General features: G+C 47.4%; 1 protein-coding gene across 1 annotated transcript in view; it reads right to left on the reverse strand.

Moving 5' to 3' along the window:
* LOC103265696 (PDZ and LIM domain protein 1) overlaps positions 1-13,682 on the reverse strand; it is a 37,637-nt gene extending 23,955 nt beyond the window's left edge. The window contains exons 1-3 of the mRNA XM_008063344.1: positions 13,523-13,682; positions 11,115-11,199; positions 4,776-4,975 (exon numbers count right to left, since the gene is read on the reverse strand). Coding sequence (XP_008061535.1) covers positions 4,776-4,975; positions 11,115-11,199; positions 13,523-13,590 — 353 coding nt within the window. The 5' untranslated portion in view covers positions 13,591-13,682. The remainder of the gene's footprint in view (positions 1-4,775; positions 4,976-11,114; positions 11,200-13,522) is intronic.
* Between the last annotated feature and the right edge of the window lie 849 nt (positions 13,683-14,531).

Here is a 14,531-nt window from a genome sequence, read left to right on the forward strand (position 1 = left end):
GCTGAGGCGGAAGGATCGCCGGAGCCCAGCATGTCGAGGCTGCGGTGGCCGGGAGCGGCCCCTGCACTCCAGCAGTCTGGGCGACAGTGAGACTCCAACTCAAAAAAAAAGAGAAACCAAAGGAGTTGTTATGGCACCAGAAGATGAGACACAAAGAGGGGCAAAGCCAGTTCTCTGTGGGCTCCCAGAAGTTAGCTAGAAGGACAAGCAGCCACCTTCCTCACAGAGGTCTCCCTCCCATCCAGCTCTGAAGGAGAGCAGGATTCATACAATGCGCCTGATGTCACTGGAATCGAGAACAAAGTATCCCTTTGTTTCCACTGTACCTGCTTAGCGATCTGCCTCATGAGTGTTTGGCGGCACCACCTGAGAACACAACTCGGAAGAGTTAGTATCTTGGGACAATGGTGCAGTTCTTGTGGGAGCTCAACTGATCATCCTACGAAGAGACCACCACTCCATCAGGAAGCTGATTAACTCACAGGTGGGCTGAACGTCAGCCACGATGCTGGGAAAGAATGAAGTTTGATAAAAGTCACAGCAAAACTGGCTGGGCTCGGTGGCTCAGCCTGTCATCCCAGCACTGTGGGAGGCCGAGGCAAGTGGATTGCCTGAGCCCACGGGTTCGAGACCAACCCGGGCAACCTGGCGAGACCTCGTCTCTACAATACATCAAAAATTAGCCAGATGTGGTAGAGCACGCCTGTAGTTCCGGCTCCTTGGAAGGCTGAAGCGGAAGCATCGCCGGAGTCCAGCAGGTCAATGCTGGGGTGGCCGTTGAGTGTGGCACTGCACTGTAGCCTGGGTGACAGAGTGAGACACCAACTCAAAAAAAAAAAAGTAGTCACAGCAAAATCTTCTCCATCACATCTGTCTCCTTGCTTCAACCTCTTGGGAGCCCCCAGTATTCAGAAGTGATGGGGATGGAGTCCCTCACGGGCAATAAAATCAAAAAGAATTAGTATTTTCTGAGCACGTGCCAGGGGCCAGGCACCGTGTGGGTTTCTCTGTACACATCGCATTGTTCCCTCAACAACCTGGTGGTGAGGTAGTTAGGTCGGGAGACTGAATGTCAGAGAAGTTATATGGTTTGCCCAAGGTCACACAGCTAGTAAGAAACAGAGCTGGAATTCATGGTTCAGGTCCCCTGATCTATAAATCTCTTAGGCAGCATCGTATAAATAATGAAATCCCAGCTCTAAATTATCAGATTTTTGACCAGGGCCCCTGAACTCAATTAAAAGAGGTCAGATGGGCGGTGACATCTTTCTGCTGAACTGAGCCACACTGCTTTCACCCACTGGATACACACAGTAGGCACTCAATAAATGATTACGATGCTGAACTGACCTAGAGGAAAAAGGCTGCTGAGGACCGCCCCCATCCACTGTGTGCTGAGAGGAGGGGGCGGCAGAGGACCACCCTCCCAACCTACTTTCCCAGGTGACAATGCTGTCTCTATTCTTGTCTGACTGGGAGGCAGCTACAAGATAGTCACACACACCAGGATGCTTTGAAGTGCAAAGGACAAAGAAACCCAGGGAGAGCCCCAGGGAATGGGTGATGACCTCAGATGCAAAGTATGTAGTGAGCCAATTCTGGAACCTCAGCGAATTTCACAGACTAAACAGTAAGAGATGGGGGGAGCAAATGCTTGGGACCTGAGCTGACAGAGCGAGCAAGGTTTCCCGGTGACTCCTGGGCTCACAAGAGAATCTTTCTTTGCTAAGAACGTACTAGGAATAGAGCAGCAAGCTGAGAATGACCACACTGGCAGCATGGCACATTCTGGCAGCTCCTTTGCCTTGGGCTGTTGGTATTCCCCCTGTTTCTGGATTCATCCTCAAAGATTCTGAGATGGAGCAGAAACTGGGCCCTCTCTGTTAAGAAAATCTGCAAGGAGGTGTTAGATAAAGACTCAGAGACCTCTGCAGCCAAAGACATCTGAGACAGGAGGGGCCCCGGGCTGGAGGGGAGGCTTGCACAGTCTCCAGACAGTTTCAGACTTAATTGTTTCAGACTGGGGGGAGGGGACGAGCAGGGAGCATGAGAGGAGAAGAAGAAATAGACATTAATGAAGGAAAAATAGCCAAGGCCACACTAAAAATACTTCCCGGGCACAGAGTTCTCCCAATGCATTGCAGCTCTTTCAATTAAGGATATGTCATTTCCTGGGTTATTAAATCCAGATCATGGAACATTCCACTCTGGGACAGTTATGGAGGGTCACATTCTCAGCCACCCGGGCACCAAAGGAACGAACAACAGGGATCACACCCTGTCTCCACCAGTCCTCAACGAGGGGCTTGGGAGCTTCCCTTTTGGGTGTGTCCTCGGAAAGATTGGGGAGCCCAGCAAAGACGCCCTTCTCAGGTATTTCAAATGCCCCCATGGTCACCTGGTATCATTATCATCACCTCAAGCCAGTAAGGCCCTGCAAAAAGCAGAATTGCGGGCCAGGTGCAGTGACTCACACTTGTAATCCCAGTGAGAAGCCAAGGCGAGAGGACTGCTTGAGCCCAGGAGTTCAAGACTAGCTTGGGAAACATAGTGAGATCTCATCTCTACAAGAAACTTTTTAAACGATCTGGGCATAGTCTACTCTGGAGACTGAGGCAGGAGGATCACCTGAGCCCAGGAGGTTGAGGCTGTGGTGAGCTATGATTGTGCCACTGCACTCTAGCCCAGGCGACAGAGTGGCTACTTTGCATTGGTTACTAGGGTAAATGTCCATGCCTTTAAAATCTTCTAAAGCCAAAGTCACAGAGGAAAAAGTCTGTCCTATAAGACTTGAAGAAATTTAAAAAGAAGTCACAGTGTCCTCTCTCTGTTAGGCACAGGAACCTGTATGCTGTGGGTGCCCAATAAAGTCTGTCTCTCTTTTGGGGACAGTAGGGACTATATGCACAGGATAGCTACCAGGCCCTTGGAAAGGGTTCCTGCAAAATTTCTCTCCAAACATTTAAGGACTTTGGGACTTCCTCTATCTTAACCTCTTCTAATCTGCATTGGAAGCAACTGACTTGCAATTTAATTCCCCTAAGAGTTGGACAGATTCTTGTTCAAGGTGAATGGGGAAGGAACTGAACAGCAAAGCGGGCTTCAGAGTTGAAACAAGATTGATGACTCCAGGTGGGAAAGACCCTCAGCGCTCAGACAAGTTTGGACCACATGCTGTTTTCCAGCAAAATTTAAATGTCACCAACATTTAAAAATCAGATTTCAGGCTGGGTGAGATGGCTCAAGCCTGTAATCCCAGTACTTTGGACGGCTGAGGTGAAGGGATTGCCTGAGATCACGAGTTAGAGAACAGCATGGGTAACTTGGCGAGATCTCATCTCTACAATCAATCAAAAAATTAGCCAGGCATGGTAGCACATGCCTCTAGTCCCAGCTACTTGGAAGGCTGAGGCAAAAGGATCACCTGAGCCCAGCAGGTCAATGCTAGAGTGGCCGTGAGCGTGCCACTGCACTCCAGTCTGGGCGATGGAGTGAGACTCCAACTAAAAAAAAAAAAAAAAAATCAGGAGATTTTAAAAAGAGACTTTCCAGCTGCGTGCAGTGGCTCACATCTGTCATCCCAGCACTTTGAGAGACAGAGGCAAGAAGACTGCCTGAACCCATGTTTCTACAATAAATTAAAAAAAAAATCAGCTGGGCACGGTGGGACGTGCCTGTGGTTCCAGCTACTTGAAAGGCTGAGGCGGAAGGATCGCCTGAGCCCAGCAGATTGAGGCTGCGGTAGTTGTGAGTGTGCCACTACGCTCCAGCTTAGGCAACACAGTGAGACTCCAACTCAAAAAAAAAAAGAGGCTTTCCAGCTTCTGTTTTAATGAAAATGATCAGCAGAAATGGGAACTGTTAGGCCTGCACATGGAAGCTGGCTGGAGCCAAGGAGTAGCGTCCTCACTGGACAGGGCATACACAGTCCAGCTGCCACCAGCCACTCTGCCCCTCCTTGTTTGCACTCAGAGCTCTGTGGGGTTTTCTTATCCCTTCTGCCATCTCTGCACATTTGAGTCAGCCACTCCTAACTCAGTCCATCTCCCTTCACCCACAGAGAACTGGCCCCTCCTCCTCAAACCCAGTTTGAGGAGAACCCAGAGAACTGGCCCCTCCTCCTCAAACCCAGTTCCTTTGCCTAGGGCTGCTGGTATTCCCAGTGTTTCCAGATCCATCCTTAAAGAGTTTGAGATGGCTAGGCATAATGGCTCATGCCTGTCATCCCAGCACTTTGGGAGGCGGAGGCGAGAGGATCACCTGAGCCCAGGGGTTCAAGACCAGCCTGGGCAACTTGGCGAGACCCTGTCTCTACAATAAATAAAAAAATCAACTGGGCATGGTGGCACATGCCTGTAGTTCCAGCTGCTTGGAAGGCTGAGGCAGAAGGGTCGCCTGAGCCCAGCGGGTCGAGGCTCCGGTGGCCGTGAGTGTGTCACTGCAATGCAGCCTGGGCAACAGTGAGAATCCTACTCAAAGAAAAAAAAGGAAGAAGATGGCAATGACCACAAAAATTAGGACACCAATAACAACCGTTAGCAAGGATTAAATGATTTGTTTATGCCTGACACACAGCTGGGCATTTTCCACGTTTACTCTTATTTTTACAGCCACCCTACAAGGCAGGGGATATTATCCCCTTTTTAGATACAACAAAAATGAACTGAGAAAGTATGCGGCTAACGTAGACATTTTTCTCCCTGGGGTAGTGCCTGGAGAGATCAGGTCCTCAAGTGCAAAGTCCCTCCCAGGGCAGGACTGCGGGGCCTACTTACGGTCTGCTGTTCACCTCCTCCCCGCTGGCAGCGGTCTTTGATTCCAAGGCGTTATTGAAGCTGGAGATGTTTTCAGAAGAGTAGAGGCCAGCTGGGTTGTTGTACTGGTTCGTGATGACCCTAGGGGCGGCGCTGGAGGCAGGCGAGGCGGTAAAGGGCATGGCACTCCGGTTGTGGGCGCTTCCAATGTGTAGGACCTCCTGCAGGCAGGGATCAGAGGAGAAATCAATAGGGGTGTCCCACGCACACCTCTCGAAGGACCGTGCAAGCTGAGTGCCAGCTGGAGGTGTTTCAGCTGAGCTACAATGGCTCTGGGTCCACCCACACTTCAGCTGAGGGGCCCTGAGGATGGGGGAGGTCTCCCACGGTGGGCGCCAGGGCGACCTCCCATCCTCTGAATCAGCTCCACCTTCCGATGCATCCCTGAATCCCTTCCCCCCAAAGTCTGCTCTCCTCTGGACTGCCCAGGGCAGGGCACCCCTTGATGACTTGGGTTGTCAGGATCCAAGTCAGAGGAGCTGAAACACCCTTTCGGAGCACATTCCAGAAGGATTAAGGAAGTAGGAGGAGACGAACATGCAGCCACACGGGTCAGTGCAGAGCAGAAGATGATAACATGGGGAGATAAATTCTCCGGAAGTGAGCGAGCTGGACCAGCAAGACAAGAGGATGTGGGGGCAGCCACTGCTGACTGGGCAGGGATGATCTTGGTCCCACAGAAAGGGGGGGCAAAGGGGATCGAGGCTCTTGCTTCTTATGGGAGAAAGACAAGGCTAATCAGACAGAAGGTCAAGGGGATACCTGTTACAGGGGCAGGACCCAGCAGAGCTGCAGAAAAGGAGCTCATTTCCCTCCTTCTGTAATTTAAGAAGGCACCCTCCAGCCCTGCCCTGGACCTGGCTAGGAATCCAGTAGAGAATTACTACAGTGACGACATTGATGACAACCCAGAGCTCCTTTACAAACACCCCAAACCATGTTTTTGTTGGAGTCGGCACATTTAGAAATTAAAAAATAAAAACTTTTTATTGATTGATTTATTTTGAATGGGGGTCTCACTCTGTAGCCCAGAGTGGAGTGGCAAGCATCATGGTTCACTACCACCTCGACCTCCTGGGCTCAGGCGATCCTTCCACTTCAGTCTCACAAGTTGCTGGAACTACAGGAGTGCTTCACCATGGCCGACTAACTTTTTCTGATTTTTTTTTTTTAAGAGCTGAGGTCTTGCTATGTTGCCCAGGCCGGTCTCAAACTCCTGGGATCAAGCAATCCTTCCACGTCAGTCTCCCAAAGTGCTGGGAATACAGGTGTGAGCTACCACACCCGGCCTCAAAACACTTTTAAATTAACATTGCCTTTTATTTTATTTTTGTGTTGTTGTGGTTGTTTCAAGTTTATTTTATTTTATTATAAAGATGTGGGGTACAATTCAAGGTTAGGTATACAAACGTTGATTATGCAGGTACCCTTGTTGATGAGGGTCCCCTAGCAGGTTCCCTCAACTGCCAATCCCAACCCCCTGCCCTGACAGTTTCCCACTACTGCCAATCTCTTTAAAAAATCATGGCTTTTCAGTGACTCAGTCAGGAAGGTCCCATCTGCATGGTAGTTCTGATCAATCAATGGCTTTCAGGTCAATGCCTGCTCTCTGCAGCTTGCCTAACTAAGCATGTTTCATATATTCCCAGTAAATATTCCTAAACCACAGGTTCTTTCTTTTCCTTTTTTGGGTGGGGGGAGAAAGGGGTTCAGAGTTTTACTCTGTCATTCAGACTGGAGTGCAGTGGCATGCTCATGGCCACTGTAGCCTCAACCTGCTGGGCTCAAGCGATCCTTCCACCCCAGCCTTCCAAGTAGCTGGAACCACAGTCGTGCACCACCATGCTCAGCTAATTTTTTTTTTTTTTTTTTTTTTATTGTAGAGATGAGGTCTTGCCAAGTTGCCCAGGCTGTTCTCGAACCTGTGGGCTCAGGCAATCCTCTCCCATCTGCCTCCCAAAGTGCTGGGATGACAGGCATGAGCTACTTGAGTTCTTTCTTAAACGCCCAGACCTAGAACAGCTGCCCTCAAAAGAGTTCCTGTCCTCTGTTGCTCTTCTTTTTCTCCTTTGTTAAATCTTCCAGTCTGCCATGCTTTCCTTAAAAACATTATGCATGGGCCAGGCTCAGTGACTCAGCCTGTAATCCTAGCACTTTGGGAGGCCGAGGCGAGTGGATTGCCTGAACCCGCAGGTTCGAGACCCACCTGGCCAAACTGGTGAGACCTCATCTCTACAATAAATCCAAAATTAGCTGGGCATGGTAGCACGTGCCTGCAGTTCCAGCTACTAGGAAGGCTGAGGCAGAAGGATCGCTGGAGCCCAGCAGGACAAGGCTACGGTGGCCGGGAGCATGCCACTGCATGCCAGTCTGGGCGACAGAGAGAGACTCCGACTCAAAAACAAAAAATTATGCATGAAATCCAACAGCTTTATTGAGTACCTAATCTAAAATAAGACAACATGAAAACACTTTTGTGCTTAAGATTTCTTTTGCACTATTCAGCTGGACATCCTCTTCAACAGTTCAGAATCAGTGAGGTTTTATTGTATAAATTATGTTTGGCTGATTTTGTCCCCATTAGTCTGTACAGATAATTCACAAAAGGAGAAGTATAACTAGTTAAGAAAAAAACCTCAGCAGTAATCAAAGAACGGTTGAGTACATTTTATGGCTCAATCACCCAAGAGAATCACAAGTCATCATTAAAGGCCATGGTCCAGGAGACGGAGCAAATTTATGGATGGGCAGCCTGAGACTCTCGCCCACATCCGCTGCAGTGAGGATGACCATTCTTTCTTCCTCGTTCTATCTCCACAGCAATTCTTAGGAGCCTCTCAGGACACAGAGCACCAGGGAACGGCCCTCATTTTTTGTGTCTTGGCTCAATTTGTCCCTGAAACATCCTGTTTGGCTATGAGCACAGGATACCTCTTTGAGTCCATTTTTCATCTTTAAAGTGAAGAAAATAAAGCCTTCTTCACAAGGGCCTGGGGTGACCTGTCAGTGTGTCAAGCACCATGCCCCACACACACTTTTTTTTCAAATGCTTATGCAGAGATAGTTTATTTATTTATTTATTTATTTTGAGCTGGAGTCTCACTCGGTCACCCAGACTGGAGTGCAGTGGCCGCTCCCGGCCACCGCAGCCTCGACCTGCTGGGCTCTGGCGATCCTTCCGCCTCCGCCTTCTGAGTAGCCGGAATGACAGGCGTGCGCTACCACGCCCCGCTGATTTTGTGATTTTATTGTCAAGATGAGGTCTCGCTGCCCAGGCGGGTCTCAAACCCGCGGGCTCAGGCAATCCACTCACCTCAGCCTCCCAAAGGTGCGGGATTACAGGCTGAGCCACCGAGCCTGGCGTTCATTTTTTATTTATTGTAGAGATGAGGTCTTGCCAAGTTGCCCAGGTGGGTCTCGAACCCGCAAGCTCAGACAATCCACTCACCTCAGCCTCCCAAAGGCACAGGATGACAGGCTGAGCCACCGAGCCGGCTGCAGAGAGAGTTTATTATCATTTAAAAAATTATTTCCAGGCTCCCTCCCTCCTTTTTAGAGGGAATGCAGTTCTATTTGGAATATAATTCAGGATTGGACCCAGCTCTCTGATTTATGCAGTAGGACACACATTCACAAACCTGCCTGGTCTACTTTTATATTTCAGCAAGGGCCTATGTGCAGCTGCTGTTTCTGGCAAAATAAAAAGGAGTGGAAGTGAAAGGTAATCAATCACAAAGGGCGTTCATGTTTTCTTCATCAGATCCATGGGATCGTCTTCCATTCCTTTCTCACTCAGCTCATCTAAACTGCAGTATAGGTGAATGATTTTCTCAGCGGTGACCACCACGACCCGGAGCCCATGGGTGTCTCTGCCCAGTTGGCATCTGATGGCTGATACTACCATGTCGAGGTCCTGGTAGATGCCCCCAGCATTCCTGGGGTAGTGGCCTGAGAACACAGCTTTGACACCTGCTTTGGTGAGCTTGTCTGCCATCTCGTTCTGGACGGACTGCCCCACACATAATCTCCCTTCACAGAAACACACTTGCAGTTAGAAGGGAAGTCCATGGAAAAATCCAGGTTGAAAATTCTGATTTCACTCTACAGAGAATCCTTCAAGAACGCATCTGGTTTGTACATAAAAGGAATACCTCTACTCTCATATGAATACCGGTCTTTCCAGAAGGGAGGCAGATTCAGGGTTTGCCTCTGGGAAGAGATGATGTAATTGTTTGGGCTTTATATTTATCAGTCTCCAAGGAAACTCAATTATGAGGAAATACAAACGAGGTGTGTAACTAAGCTGACCTCAGATAAGCTGGGGTGTTGGTTTGCTTTACATGAACTAACAGATCCTTTTATTATAGATGAACTCTGCTCTTACTCACTTGTCTTCTATTTTAGAATGGCTAGAAGTGGAGGATTTTTTGAAAAAGGAGGGGTGGAAAGTTTTTCATACGAGTAAAGAATTACTGGAACCACAAGAAAAATACACTCGTTAAATTTTAAGGTATTTGAGAATTTTTTTAATGTGAAGAGAGCTACCTTCAAAAGATTAATAGAGGTAACTAGACTATAAATTTAAGATGAAAATTTAAATATAATACAAATAAAAAGTATAACTGAAAAGTATAAGATTATCTTATTTATGCAAAAACTAGGATTTTAGATAGACCAAATTAAAATGAAATCATTCCTTATGTTACAAAATGTGTAAAGATCTAACAATTACAATTTAACATGTATAGTAAATTGAACGAAGCGGCCGAAAACTCCCAGGGAAACTGAAATTAACTGTGGCATGTTTTATATTAGTTTGCACAACTGCCAGTTTAGAGACTGAAAGTGCCATTTTATGAGTTTTTCTGAGACGAGTTGTTTACAATAGGTTCATGCCAGTTTTGAAATGGTAGACGTAAAATGATCCTTAAAGTGGCTTTGTGATTCTAAATAATGATTTTTACTAAATTAATGGAAAAAAATGTATGTGATTGTATTTCTGAAATTATAATAGATTCTATTTGAAAAATGACACATCCAGCCATTCGATTAACACACTAATGTAATGAGTTCAACTTCATGCAAGTTTCTGTTCTACATATAAAAGACAGCCAGCTATATGTTATCTTTTGATTATATCTTGATTCACCATAAACACTAAGTAGTATCCCAAATTTAGAAAAAATAAATAAATTTCAAATCTTCAACCGGGGCTAAATGTGTAACCGTCACAAACCAGTCTAAAAATTTCAAAAGCCCTTATCAATTTACTTCTTAACTTATCATGAATAATTCAGTAATATACCCAACAGACACATACTTTGTGACAAGGAGTATGCTTAGGTGTGAGGAGTCTTACCAAAGGTGTTGTGACCATTCTTCTTTAAGTTTGCCTTCCTTATTTCAAAAAGAATACCCATTCAAGGTAGATTATTTAGAAGACACCAGTAAGGAAGAAAGAAATCTAACTACTGAGAGACTTATTTACAAATATGAGAACTTATATAACAGTCTACAGCCCCCGGAAGTCCTATGTGGCCGGCAAGTTATACATGGGCGACCTACCACCTTTTTCGACATTAACTGCCACTTTATTTTAGTAATTTTAAAGTCTCACTGTAGGTCTCACTGTCACAAAAACAGAGATTTTGACCTCAAGGGCTCATGGAAACCGGATAGAAGAGAGAGACAGGACAGGTCTGTCACAAAAATAGAGATTTCGACCTCAGGGCTCATGGAAACCAGAGAGAAGAGAGAGACAGGGCTTATTATTAAGTTTCCCCTCATTCCCCTCCCCTTCCTTGGGGAGAGGAATTCCCTCCTTCTCTCTCTCTCTCTAATTTATTTCTAAATAAACTATATTTTCTCATCTAAAAAATAAATAAAATATCCCCTTATTTCTTCTCGACCCTAGGCGGCCTCGGGACCTAAACTAATGTTCATCTCTGGCATGATTTGTCTGTATCTGAAATCCACAATGATCAGAGTGACCCCCTCCACTACGCTCCTGGCTCCTGCCAACCATGCAGGAAGGCTTCCCCCGCTTCCCTTCCCTCCTTCCTACCTCCAGCTCCCAGCCCCGGCCTGCAGCACCACCCTGGGGTTTTCCAGCCTTTTCCTCCTGCAGTTCCCTTACGGGAAGGACTGAAAACGTGCCAGATCCCAGCGGTGACAAGGAGGGCTCTCCCTGACGCCTAATCCCCAGGCCTCAGGGCAGGAACAACAGCTCCTGCTGAAGAGCATGACCAGGGGAAGAGTGCTGGGTGGTGAGGTCAGCGGCCAGGAGGAGCAAGCACTTACTTGGGGTTCGGAGGCTAAATTCATCTTGTACGGATGACGCTTTCCTTCCTCCGTCACCAGAGGAGACCAGACTTTATGTTCAGACCTGCAATGGATTATCATCACCGTTGTTTCATTCATGCTAAGTACTAATATGTACTAAAAACAGATGGGGAAATGTCCCCTCTGGTCTGGACTACTGGCCTCTGAACTAGCACCGACCATCAGCCCACCACCATTTGCCACCAGTGTGATTTTCCAAAGCCCCCAATGTGATGACGTCCATGCCAGAGGGTTAGGAGTTAGGGTTAAGGTTAGGGGCTTCCCCAGATACTCAGAATTCCTCCAGCCCACCCTCCCTCATTATACTCCAGGTAGCTGACACCAACAGCATACCTCCCTCTGTGTTCCTGAGCATGCCTCACCTGCCTGACCTCTCCTCAGGATAGAATGGACTTCTCTAATTCAGCTCAGTGTGCTTGATCCAGACCAACTAACCAACTTATTTGTGACCTCTGTTTGGCCCAAATGAAAGTAATGCCTTCTGGCCAGATGCGGTGGCTCGGGCCTGTAATCCCAACACTCTGGGAGACGGAGGTGGGAGGATGGCTTGAGCTCAAGAGTTCAAGACCAGCCTAAGCAACAGAGCGAGACCTTGACTCTACAAATATAAAAATAAAAAATTATCTGGGCGTGGTGGTATGCACCTGTAGTCCCAGCTATCGGGAGGCTGAGGTGGAAGGACCACCTGAGCCCAGGAGGTTGAGACGATGATGAGCTGTGATTGTTCCACTGTGATCTAGTCTGGACAACTGAGTGAGACCTCACCTCCAAAAAAAAGAAAGAAAGAAAAGAAAGTGAAGTCTCCTTTTTTGAGCTTGTGGATTTTTTTTGTACTAATCACACCAGCAATGATCTTAATCTAGGCTCAATTTTCATGAGTGTGGTTGTTTCCTCTCTTGCTGGTAGAGAATATGTATACTTATCTTTGCCTTGTCAGAGTACCTAGCACAGAGTCAGACATACACACGATGTACCTGTTCTGTTTGTTGGTAAAAGAACCAAAAACCAATGAATCAATGTATGTCTTAAACTAGGGCTTGAAGGAGAGGATTCAGACTGATAAAAATGAAGATGAGGAGGCCTGGTGCAATGGTTTACACCTGTAATCCCAGCACTTTGGAAGGTGGAGCAAGATTGCCTAAGCCCAGGGGTTCGAGACCAGCCTAGACAACTTGGTGAGACCCTGCCTCTATTTTAAAAAATATAGCTGGGCACAGTGGCTCATGCCTGAATCCCAGCACTTCGGGAGGCAGAGGCAAGAGGATTGCCAGAGCCCAGGGGTTTGAGACCAGCCTGGGCAACTTGGCAAGACCTCATCTCTACAATAAATCAAAAAATTAGCCAGGTGTAGTAGCACATGCCTACAGTTCCAGCTACTTGGAAGAATGAGGTGAAGGATCGCCTGAGCCCGGTAGGTCGAGGCTGTAGTGGCCATGAGTGTGCCACTGCACTCCAGACTAGGCAACAGAGTGAGACTCTTACTCAAAAAAGAAAAGAAATGAAGATGAGCATGAAGAATCAATGTGCTTTTGGGGGGTGGGAATAACATGGCACACCTCTCGTGGGCGTGGGGCTCTGAAATGTACAGAACATTCTGACATACTCTCCAGCACTTGGTCCACCTGCCAGTCCTGTGGCACGAGACACAGGAAAGGGATAAACACGCTTCACAGATAAGGATCTGAGCAGAAAGAGCAGTGGCAGGTAAGGTCGGTGAGACATTAAAGGCCAAGTGAACAGATCATCAGACTGAAAAACCTGACCTCGGCCCAAAGGAAGCAGGGAGCCACTGAAGCTTGAACCAAGTCACTCCTGAAATGGAGACTTTGCAGCAGCACCCCTTCCAGGGTTCCAGGAAGGAAGAATGGAAATTCTACCCTAATCACAGCTCCCAAGGCAAGGTCCTTACTCCTCCTTTCTGTCCCAGCTGTCCTTTCTTACAGTGTGCCTGAAGTCACACGCCACGCTGAGGCTGATGTGTTTCTGTTATTGCAACCTCCCCGCATGGCACTCAGGGCTCAGCACAGCGCAGTGGGAATAGCCCCCTAAGGAGATTCTCAGCGTTTCCCAGGAAGAACTACTCATGGCAGCTTACCTGACAGTACTTGACTGATTTTACTTACTCGGAATGCTGGTTAGTTGTGTTGGATCAAGTAAAAATGCGGACATCTTAGAGAAAGAAGCCCACGCTCATTAGAGGGAAGCAAGCAACCCAGAATTCCAATCCCACAGACCTTTTGGTGGTCCTGCGGCATACATGGCCTCAAGCTAGGGGTGTGGGGGATTCCGAGATAGGGAAGACAGCCCATGCCTATAGGCAGCTTCCAGTCCCTCAGAAATGAACACACGTTTCCCCTGGGCCTCACCTGGCCACTGTGAGAGTCATGTTGTCTGTGCAGCCCTTGATTTTGTTCTGAGCTTCCAAGTGCGTCATACTGCCGGTATTTTCCCCATCGATGGCTGTGATCACATCTCCGATACATAAATTAGCTATAGCGGCCTTGCTTCCAGGAGTGATCTAGGAAAAAAGAAAGGAAAGAGCAGGTTAATTACTGTCTGTCTCCAAGGAAATCAATCAGCAGGTGGAGTAGTCACTGATATGGATCAAAGCATCAAAAAAGAAAAGGGGGCTAGCCGGGCTCGGTGGCTCAGCCTGTAATCCTGCGCCTTTGGGAGGCTGAGTTGAGTGGACTGCCTGAGCCCGTGGGTTCAAGACCCGCCTGGGCAGGGAGACCTCATCTCTACAATAAATCAAAAAATCAGCCAGGCGTGGTAGCGCATGCCTGTAATTCCAGCTACTTGGAAGGCTGAGGCGGAAGGATCGCCAGAGCCCAGCAGGTCGAGGCTGCGGTGGCCGGGAGCGGCCACTGCACTCCAGTCTGGGTGATCGAGTGAGACTCCGACTCAAAAAAAAAAGAGGGCTGAAGCTGTCAATTTAAATAATAAAAATTTTTATATGTATATCATGTGCCGTCATATACAAAGAGTGTTTTTCTATATATGTAGGATCTCACTGAATCCTTACAAAACAACCTTGTGAAAAAAAGAGGACAAATAATCAGTCCCCACGTTAGAGACCAAGAAATTGAAGCCTAGAAAGATCTGTGACTTATCCAGGATCCCCCAACTAGCATATTATTCTATGCTAGTCATCTAACCAGTATATTACTGAGCCAGGGCACAAACCCTGAATGGATGCAGTGTTCTTCCCATTGAACCTTGTTGCTTCCTTGAAATAAGTTACCAATTACGTTTTTAACAAAATACACACACATTTAGAAAACATTATGTACAATAACATCCTGTTCTTAAAATTATTAATAATTGGCCAAGCGCGGTAGCTCAGTCTGTAATCCCAGCACTTTGGGAGGCCGA

The sequence above is a fragment of the Carlito syrichta genome, unplaced genomic scaffold, assembly GCF_000164805.1.
Source record: "Carlito syrichta isolate Samal-C Ts95f unplaced genomic scaffold, Tarsius_syrichta-2.0.1 Scaffold306763, whole genome shotgun sequence".
NCBI classification, from domain to species: domain Eukaryota; kingdom Metazoa; phylum Chordata; class Mammalia; order Primates; family Tarsiidae; genus Carlito; species Carlito syrichta.